This window comes from Corapipo altera, unplaced genomic scaffold (genome assembly GCF_003945725.1).
Source record: "Corapipo altera isolate COAL_440 unplaced genomic scaffold, ASM394572v1 301, whole genome shotgun sequence".
NCBI lineage: Eukaryota > Metazoa > Chordata > Aves > Passeriformes > Pipridae > Corapipo > Corapipo altera.
This window is the reverse complement of record NW_020884926.1, coordinates 4060051-4070245: the sequence shown is the minus strand read 5'-3', so window position 1 is coordinate 4070245 and position 10195 is coordinate 4060051. Positions and strand designations below refer to the sequence as shown.

At 48.3% G+C, this 10195-nt stretch overlaps 1 protein-coding gene across 1 annotated transcript; it reads right to left on the bottom strand.

Moving 5' to 3' along the window:
• Positions 1-5286: 5286 nt before the first annotated feature.
• Positions 5287-9199, bottom strand: UBIAD1 (UbiA prenyltransferase domain containing 1). Its single transcript, XM_027658048.1, has 2 exons — positions 8435-9199; positions 5287-6786 (listed from the first exon to the last, which is right to left on the bottom strand). Exons 1-2 carry the CDS (start codon positions 8955-8957, stop codon positions 6299-6301), a joined length of 1011 nt encoding a protein of 336 aa, XP_027513849.1. The 5' UTR covers positions 8958-9199; the 3' UTR covers positions 5287-6298.
• Between the last annotated feature and the right edge of the window lie 996 nt (positions 9200-10195).

Below are 10195 nucleotides of genomic sequence, written 5' to 3'. Positions count from 1 at the left end.
GAACAGCAGGTGATTCCTGCCTTGTGAGAAAAATCTTTTGACATAAAGTAACCAGGATTTCAGCTTCTGAATTTCTTTAATACATATCTGTCCTCTCCAACTCCCTTCTTGATCTTTGCCCTTAATTCTTCTCTCCCCATACATGTGCAAATGTTGTTCTACTTTCTCTGGAAACCTCAGCTACAAAGGTTTGGAGAAACAGGGAATTCACCGAGAAAGGAGCTTTACAGAAAGCCTACAGCACATCACTGGGGAGGGAGCCTTGTGTTTCTGAGTGGCTAATTAAATTCTACTTAAGAACTAATTTAAGGAAGAAAGACCAGATGAAGAATGGTATGGCACAGCATCAAGAGTACTCTTAAGGCTTTACTGAGCTCTAGAACACACACACAAAACAGCACATGAATCTCTAGCATGTTATTCCCAACCTCTCCTTTATTTATATTGACTGGAGCTCGGGTTTATACAGTAGTAGAACTATCCCCCCCAGATTAAAATATGACTCAACTGTGGCATAACAGTGGCCTTATGCCATACAGAAAGTAATTTATGCTCTATCTGAAGTCATTTCATCAACCCTTGGGACAATGGCTAACGAGACCGGGAAGATGGTTTATTAGACCCTCTTTCCATTAGGTCAAAGTCTGAGAAACTGCTTATTTCCCAGGGCAGGATGATTTGTGCAGATTATGTCTGCAGATGTATTTGCAAACACTGCACGAGATGTAAATTGTCTGAATTTGCCCTTTATATCAAGCAGGCATTTTGTTTATTCCCTTACCACCGTAAGTCAGATGATTTGGGGCGCAGGCTTTGTTTCTTGGCTTACTGGGACACCTAAAAACATGCATCTTTATTCTTCATGCTAAATCACTGACAAGGCAAACAAACCAAACCACTCCCTAAAAGAACGTGGTGTTCTATCCCTTCTGAGGAATACTAAGCTTTATTAAAATTGCTGGGCTATTCTGCATTCCCCAGTTAACAAACTGGCCATGGATGTAGCAGCAGAACAAAGAGCAGGGGCCAGGATCTCCCACCTCAATTAGCACCTAAAATCACTGCCAGAGCAGCAGAGCTGCCCAGTGCTTGTCTAGCCCAGGACAAGACATCTGAGAGGGGCCACCCAAGAGTCAGATTGGAGGAGGCAGACCCTAATCCCTCCTGTTGATGAGTTCTCAATACTTCCAAGCTCTTAGAGCAGCATCCAGATCCTGTGTCCTAGAGAGGTTCTCCCTGCTTTCCCTGCTCCCTGACAAACTGCCTGTGACACATCTCTCAGCCAGCACGTTCATCTTGATCCATTATTGACAGAGCCATCTGATTAATGAGCAGATTCTCCTCCTTGTTGTTTCATGAGAAAGCAGCAGCATAGATTTTTAATTCTTCAAATCACTCAGGCCCTGGCAGGCTGATGGGAAGTCAGCAGAGGACAGTCAGGGGTTATAGTTTTGTTTGGATTCGTTCTAGTTTTTAAAAAACATTTGGGTCTTCACGTGCAGAGGCTGTGAACTGTGGTGTGTGAACTCTCTCAGGACAGTGCACGCAGGAAACCTGGGACAGATGCCCAAACACGGGTTTCTTTCCAAGGGAATGGATACACTTGGCTGATAACCCACCGTGCCTGCAGATCAGTGAGATGAATGCTGGAGCAGGTCTCTCTCTCTCAGCTGACCCCAGAGCAATGCTCAGCTATATCCTTCAAGCAGCTGTCATTCACACAAACCCCTGTGGCCACTGAAACAGCTGCATTAGAACATGGGCTTCCCTGTGATCTAATTATGCAGCAAGGGTAAGCACTGACAATACTGAGCATTGACTTCTTATTTATCGTCAGGAGAAGATGTAAAAAACCCCTTGACAAATGTGTTCATTTTGTGTCCTACTCTGAGCTCCACAGAAGCACGAAGACCTTATTTCAGACAGTAAAACATGGGAATTATCCTGTCCAGCCCTGGGCCTCTTCCTGTAGACATACAGCTGCAATAAGCTGGCCCTGCTGAGCTTTATTGAATGTTACACATTTTAGGCAGTGCTGGGAGCTATAGATTTTATCTTGGCTAGATATTTAACTCCCCCTTAAAATGAAAAATAGCTTTAAGAAGCCAGAGCAGCATTTCATTCCTTAAAAATGTAATTCAGCAGGCTCAAACTCCAAGTATAAAGTGACTGAAGGTGATTTAAATAAAAAATAATCTACCAGTGACCTAAAAGACAAACCAAGATGTGAGGGAAAAGGACTAGTTATTAAAGTGCCAGACTGTACTCTCCTCCAAGGAGCATGACCTTGATTAAGCAGCAGTAACACAGTCCACTCACCCAAGTAATGGGGAGAATATAGTCCAGGCTCCTAAAACCACTATGAAAGTATTAAGGTTTTCCACTGGGGATCCAAGATGTGTTAAAAGCACTTGACTGAACAGTACATCTCATAGAGTGTGCAGATACTGCATTCCTCCCCCCATGAGTGTGCTGCCCCTCATGCACAGCTTGCCCACACTCTTTTGAAAGCTCAGCCCTCAGCATCTGACCAGAATGAGCTTATTAAGCCATCAGCAAAGGCTTTAAAACTTAAGAGCTGACTGGCTTTCTTCTAATGCCCCTTTCTGCCTGTACCTGCCTGGGCCAGGAGCATCTGTCCAGCCATAACCTGCACATCAGAAATTCATCTGCAGCCATTTATCTTCCAAGATTCCTTACACCAGAGGAGACCCAATGAGGTACAACCAAATACTCGACAACCTTGCAAACACAGCTGATGTGTTCCTTCCTGCAGGGACGAGGTGCTGCAGGAGTGATGGAAGAGCAATGCTGCCATCTGTGGACACCCGGAATTGCAGCCTCCTGCCTCGGGAGGATCCTGGAGTACAGCCCGTGTATCCTACAGTTATCTCCAAATGCAACTGTGTGGAACACTGATGAATATATGAGAATTATCCTGAAGTCTGCCATTGGTAGGAGGTGATCACTGCTACTGAACTGTTTGCCTGGTGATAGAGAAGGTCAGGATTATGTGATTCACAGAAGGACTTTTACACAAAGAAGTACGATTTTTCATGCACTTATACTATAAACATGGAGGATGGAGACCCTCTTCCTTCCGTGAAGATGTTTTAATCCATGTGCAAAAGCACACCTTGAGCAATATAAAATAATCAAACACAGCATAATTAACAGAATGACACTCAGACATTTTATTGGGTCAGAAAAAGGCTGGGAGGTGCTTTAGGACACATTCACAGATGGGCTACAGGTCTGTTCATCTACCAGTGCAGACTCATCACACTGCAGTATAGCTCATCAAGAGAGACTGAAAGAAGTTTTTAAAGTTTATATTCAGGGAAAGTACATGGTACAGGGAGAAGAGGGGTAGGGCAAGAGACCCAGCATCCTTGTCACAAAGCAAACCAATAAATGAACCTCTCTTACTACTTAATGACTACATGTGAAGGTTATTTTGGTCTAATTACATTGGTTAAGTTACCTCTTAGGTTAGTTCATATCTGAAATATTTTCTAGCACTAACTAGCTTTTTGGAAAGCACACAGAGATAAAGCACTTCTTACTTTCAAAGCTCCCTATGACAATGATGTCAGCTCAGCATCCCTGTGAGGTAGGCAAAAATCAGCTGTTTTCTGAGACACAGAGAAGTTAAATGACTTCCTCAAAGCCAGGGTGAAGAATGTGTCAGTTATTATAATATCCTTAAGAACCTGGAATGATACTGTTTTTCACAGACAGAGAATTGGAGGCAAGCAGCATCTGCTAGGTAAGGAATTACCAAATTTTCATCTCATTTTTATTATTAAAATACTTTGAATCCCCCCCCACCTTGAGAAGTGTTCCACAGACACGTATATGGACTAATGAGCTGTTTCATCTGAGTAACAAAAAGCACTGGTCCTTTCCAGCAGTAAGCAGACATCCCACCCAGGAAAGGGTAGCTAAGATACCACTAGAGTTACATAGTGTATGATCATATCCCAGATCTTACAACCAATACAATTATGGTTATCAAAGACATGAGCCAAGTGTTAGTTACTTTATGGAATTCAGCTTAAGTACTCTAGTTTTTGTCAAAGGAGTAGGAAAAAAGATAACTAAAAAATAACTTTTAAACTGATAGCTATTCAAAACCAAGCTGTCATAAAATAAAGCACACAACTGCTACAAAGGGCAGGATTAACTTAATAAACCTACATATCCCCATTGCAAGGTTAACAGGTTCATCAGCTCAGCCCTTAGACCTAGAAAAGCTTTTGGTTTGCAGAAAAGTGAAGTGGGTATTGGAGCCAGGGTCTTCTTCATTCTGTAGGTCCACAAAGAAGCAACAGGAGAAACTCTGTTGTGTATGTCTGTATTGAAAACAGTTTCCAAAACCTTCTGGATATGCCCCTCCATCCACCTGAGCTGAACTTCTACAGTTTCTCCTCGTGTTTCTAATCTAAAGCAGTTGCTGAAGTCCATCTCCTCTTGCCTTGTGCCCAGTCAGATTAGAGAGATCATCTGCCCAATTTTAATAAAAGATAAAACCATGGCTCATTCAACAGGCCTGCAAAGAACCTTCCCATTGCCTTCAGCTCAGCTGTAACAGCTGGGTAACACTGAATAACATAAACCCAGTCACTGAACAGCTGGACTGTGTAATCTGGTACCATCAACTCAGCTTTGTACTGAAGTACAACCCACTAAACAGGACACTTGGCTCTTCCAGATCAACACCACGAGGGCATAACTTCCCCAGGACAGATGCAGGGGACCACCCTGTGAGTTTATTGCTACTTTATTGCTCGTGTGTAAAAGCCCTTCAGTCAGCACTAGTTCCAAAGCAAGGCTGTGCTCCAGGCACCAGCAGCTCCAGCTCAACACCTGCCTCTGCTCCTCTGAGCTTTCCATAGCTCCTGCAAACAAACTTCTCACCAAAACCCTGCACACAGGAAATAAGTGTTTTTCCTTCACCACAGAAGAGAATTCCAGTTGCCACTGAGTAACAAAGTATGGATCAAATCCAGCTCTGCACTGGAAGGCACACTTTTTCCCTGCTGTGTTTGGCATGTTTTTCGCAGAGCTGAAAAACTGCTGAAATATTCAGTTCTCCAAAGGGCCACATGGACAGCAAGTGGCAAGAGCTGCAGGAGAAAACAAAGCAACACTGTAAGGAATAGAGGGGGGAAAAGGGGTGGAGAACATCCTTTCAGAGCTCACTTAATTGTGATTCAGTGACACAAACTCTGGACTCCGTTAGGAAAAATCTTGCTAACGAAATTGGTTTCTTCCTCTTTCCAGTCCTAATTTTCTAACCCTGTATATTTCTCCTTTGCTAAACTGGGCTTCTTAGAGTAAGACATACTCTGGGCATCTAAATAAACCAAGAAAAACAAATGAAAAAAAAAAACTCCACACCTTTTTTAAACCAAAAATTTGTTCTTCCACCCAGGTATCCACTAATCCACAGCCATTCAGAGACAGCTCCCCTTTAACTCCAAAACTGCCATTTCTAAGCAAATGCAAAAATGGAAACCACTCGTTTTTCTACCCATTGAGGGCTTTCCAGTTGCATGGTTTGCATTTGCAGCTTCAGCTTTTGTGGTAGAACACAGATTCACTGGTTTTGGCTCAAAATTTGTGCAGTGGCCTAATCATGCTCCATTTTAGCACCAAGTTCCACAGAGATTTGCAACTATGACATTTCTAGACTATAAGGAACAAGCAACAGCTAATGAATCTAGTGCATTTCAGGGGGCTTGGAAATGAAAGCTCAATATTTGGCTAGGAAAAACAAAAAAAATTAAAACATACAACAGATGAACTATGTTGACAAGAGAGTGAAGTAATAGCACCTGTGTTGTTATGATGCTCAACATTTGGCAGTGTTTTCTCTTGACCACAAAGGAGCCACTGGACTCCCTGACCATGGTAAGAAAAGAAGTGATAAGAGCAATCACTGTGCTTGTGAAGTGAACAGAGAGTTTGACTTGAGGCTCCAGCTTTCATTGAGCTGACAGTGAAAAAATTCAGTGGCAGAAGGATAAGGTTTTTTAAACATTCCTGCACCTCATGTCACCTTGCTCCCCCTGAGGCAAAGCCACACAGTTCATCCCTTTTGAAGAACTGACAAATCAGTTTTTTACAGTCTGCTGTACAAGCTGACCAGGACTAGAGATGATAACATTCACAACGAACAGTGTGAGACAGTCTTTCCGTCCTCCCCACTGTCCATAACGGGTCATTTACCCCCCAAAACCCCAAATTAACTGGCATGAATACTGGATCGTGAGGCCTGGCTCTACAGGTGGTGTCACAGCTTGGGCAGAGCCCCAGCTGGTGCCAGTGTGATGCCAAACACATAGAAGAGCCCCAGGAGGAGGTTGAGCTTGGCTGTCCGCTGAGGGATTTTGTTGAAGCTGCGGCTGCGGAACTGTCTCTCCAGCGAGAAGGCCATGGGGATGGTGAGCAGGGGCAGGGCCATGCTGATGGTGTAGCGTGTGGCCAGCACACAGAAGATCAGGTAGGGCAGGAAGAGCAGGACGGTGTAGAGGATGTAGGAGAAGGTGGGGCCGATGAGGATGGCCAGGGTGACGATGCCCGCCTGCCGGTCCGACTCCATGTCGCGCGTGTTGTTGCTGTGCAGGATGGCCTCGGTGCTGAGGGCCAGGGGCACGGCGTAGAGCAGGGGGGACACCGACAGGTACCCCACCTGCACCGCGTGGGCGAACATGACGGCCAGCGGCCCGAAGGTGATCAGGATCACCACGTCCCCCAGGGCAACGTACTTAAATCCAATCCCTGTGGCAAGACACAAGAAAAGGAAGCATCACCAAACAACTCCAGTCTGACAGAAGAGAACGAATGACACGACGGATCAGCCCTTTCCCACGGGAATATGGCAAAACAACCAATGCACATGCAGATATGGACAAGAAGCATATTATCCCTTTTTTTCAAAGATAATGGAGGAAATGCAGCTTCTGGATTTCTCCGGTTAAACAGTGTAACAGAAACTAACGACCAAAATGAAGCATCGCCGAACATCTCTAATTTGACAGAAGATAATGATTGACACAACAGATCAGCCCTTTCCCATGGGAATACTGCAAAACAAGCAATGCACATGCAGCTATGGATAAGAAGCATATTCCTGTATCAGGAATGGTGTGGCCAGCAGGACCAGGGAAGTGATTCTTTCCCTGTACTTGGCACTAGTTAGGCCACACCTTGAGTGCTGTGTCCAGTTCTGGGCTCCTCAATTTAGGAAGGATATTGAGGTGCTGGAGCACGTCCAAAGAAGGGCAATGAGGCTGGTGAAGGGTCTGGAGCACAAGTCCTGTGAGGAGCAGCTGAAGGAGCTGGGGGGGCTCAGCCTGGAGAGGAGGAGGCTCAGGGGACACCTTATTGCTCTCTACAACTCCCTGACAGGAGGGTGTAGCCAGGTGGGGGTCGGTCTCTTCTCCCAGACAACCAGCAGCAGGACAAGAAGGCACAGCCTTAAGCTGCACCACGGGAGGTTTAGGTTGGACATCAGGAAGAAATTCTTTCCAGAGAGAGTGATTAGACATTAGAATGGGCTGCCCAGAGAGGTGGTGGAGTCACCATCCCTGGAGGTGTTTAAGAAGAGATTGGATGTGGCATCAGTGCCATGGTTTGGGTGACAAGGTGGTGTTGGGTCAAAGGTTGGACTTGATGATCTCAGAGGTCTTTTCCAACCTGGTTGATTCTGGGATAGTAAGGACCAGGTTCTAATATCCATCCTCATATCTATTTCTACTAAGTACCTATTTCTGCAGAAATCCCTACAAATAAGGTACTCTTCAGTGTGATTGTGCATACCAGACCCCAATCCTGAAAAAAGATATAAAATTCTCAGAACAAAATGCAAAACTGACAAGATTCTTTCTGAGAAACCAACATAGCTAAATGTCTGACAGTTTGAAACCGAGTTGGTTTTTCTTCTCCTAGTAATGATGTTTGTATATATCCAACACAGGAAGGCACTAAAATTATCCTCCTCTCATTAAGAACAAACATAAACTGTTCAGCATTCGCAATGAAGCTCCAAGTACAGAATAACAACGAGACATTCCAAAACAAAGTAACAATTCCACCAAAGAATATAAGGTGTGAGGTACCCTGCTAAGGAATAGGAGATAAACATCATAAAAAGATTCAGCAATGGTTCTAATAAGCACTTAAAGCCATATATGTAAATAACAATGTTTCAACACCACTTTCCAACTGAAGAACTAAGGTGACTCTTCCCACAACAATCAACTGGAAAGAATACAAGTTTATGTACCCGTACTCCAGGAAACACCACCAAATACTTTTACGGCAGTACACCACATAGATAATTTGCATCTTCTAGAAACCTTGGACAATTCAGCTAATTCTATCACATTTACATTCAGATTCACAGCAGACGGGACGCAGCACTTACCCCCGGTATAAAGGAAGGAGCTAGAAAGCCCTCCGAAGTAAATCAGCGCCAGGTGCTCCAGCTTGAGGGTGGAGACAGCGTAGAGCCCGGCAGCGCAGATACAGCCCACGGTGTACAGGAACACCCCAAACCGCACCACGTCCTGCGGCTCCAAAATCTGGTCCACCAACGTCCTGTCATCGCTCTTCTTGTGATCGATGCCCTTGGAGAAGTCGTAGTAGGTGTTCACCAGGTTGCCGGCGCCGTGCACGGCCAGGACGGTCACGGCGCTCCCCAGGAGCAGCCCCGGGTCCAGCGCTCCCTCGGCGCGGTAGGCGAGCGCGCTGCCCAGCGCCACGGGGGTCAGCGAGGCGCTGAAGCTCCACGGCCGCAGGGCCAGCACATAGGCCGCGCATTTGTGCCTCCAGCCGCCGGGAGCGGCCCCCTCAGCGCCCGCCAGCGCCGAGCCGCCGCCGTTCCTCTCGCTCCCGCGGGGGCTCTCGGCGCTGATGCTGATCTTCTGCACCGGCTCCGCCGGCCCCATGCTCGCCCCGCCGGCTCGCAGCAGCAGCAGCACCTAGAAAGGGAAGGGCCGCGCGTTATCGGGGCGGCGGAGCCCGGGGGGGGCCATGGCGACCTGACGGGGGGAAGCGGGAGCGCCGCCACTACCCGCCTTACCGCCGGCCCGCCCCGCCTCGTCGCCCCCGCGCGAGGGGTTCCGCCCCGGCCGGCACCTCCCGGCGTACACAGATTGAATGGAAAAATTAATCGGCCCGCGGCGTCACGCGCGGCGGCGAGGGGGTCACCCCGCGGCACGCGCCGGCACCGGGATTGGAGGAGTCATCGCGGGCACAGAGTGCCCGCAGCCGCCGCGGCCGCTCCCGGGGCTGTCACGGGCGGCCGGACACATTTCGACGGCGCGCCGCTCCCTGCGCGCATGCGCAGACCGCAGCCACACCCCGGGCGTGGGGCGGGCGCGGAGGGACCGCAAAGATCATTTAAATTCCCACCCCTGCCCCGGGCGGGGACACCTTCCAGGGACCGGGGGGCTCCGAGCCCACTCCAACCTGGCCTTGGGCACTTTTCCAGAGATGGGGCAGTCACAGCTGCTCTGGGCAACCTGAGCTAGGGCCTCACCACCCTCACGGCGAAAAATGTTTTTCTGATATCTAATCTAAATTTTCCCTCTTTCAGCCTTAGCGCGTTCCCCTTTGTCCTGTCACTCCGGTTGCTGAGGAAAGGTCCCTGTCTGGCCTCCTTGTCCCCTTCAGGCTCCGTAAGGCTGCCCTAAGGTCTCCACACAACCTTCCGTTCCTTCCATAGGGGAGGTGCTCCAGTTCCCATCTCTTCCCTCCAGTGTCTGACGGCACCACACAGCTCGGTGTCACTTGCTGACGGTGCCTCAGTCAAACCGTCCATGTCGCCGACAAAGCTGCTGAGCAGCATCGGCCCCACACGACCCCCGAGGGATCTCTGTCCTCACTGATCTCCACGTGGACAATGAGCCGCTGACCGCAGTGCGGCCGAGCAGCCAGTTCTTTATCCATCCGTCTAATCCCTGCCCGTGAAGCGCAGAGCCCGGGACGGCGGCGTGTGGGCTGTGCGGACAGCGCCGAACGCCCCGCACCAGCCGGTGCAGACGCTGCCGGCGACCCCGCACACCCCCCGCGCTGCAGCCCCGCCATGGCGGGCACCGCAAGGAAGGGCGGAAGCCGGCGTCTGGGGGGTGGGCCTAGAGAGCCAGCGCAGCCTTTCTATTTGTCGCAACTACTGCCACTCACT

Excerpts from the sequence above, each read along its gene's own strand:
- UBIAD1 (XM_027658048.1), bottom strand. The coding sequence starts at position 8,957 with ATGGGGCCGGCGGAGCCGGTGCAGAAGATCAGCATCAGCGCCGAGAGC. Across the intron at positions 6,787-8,434 it reads CTCCTTCCTTTATACCGGGG|GGATTGGATTTAAGTACGTT; the intron begins GTAAGTGCTGCG and ends GTCTTGCCACAG.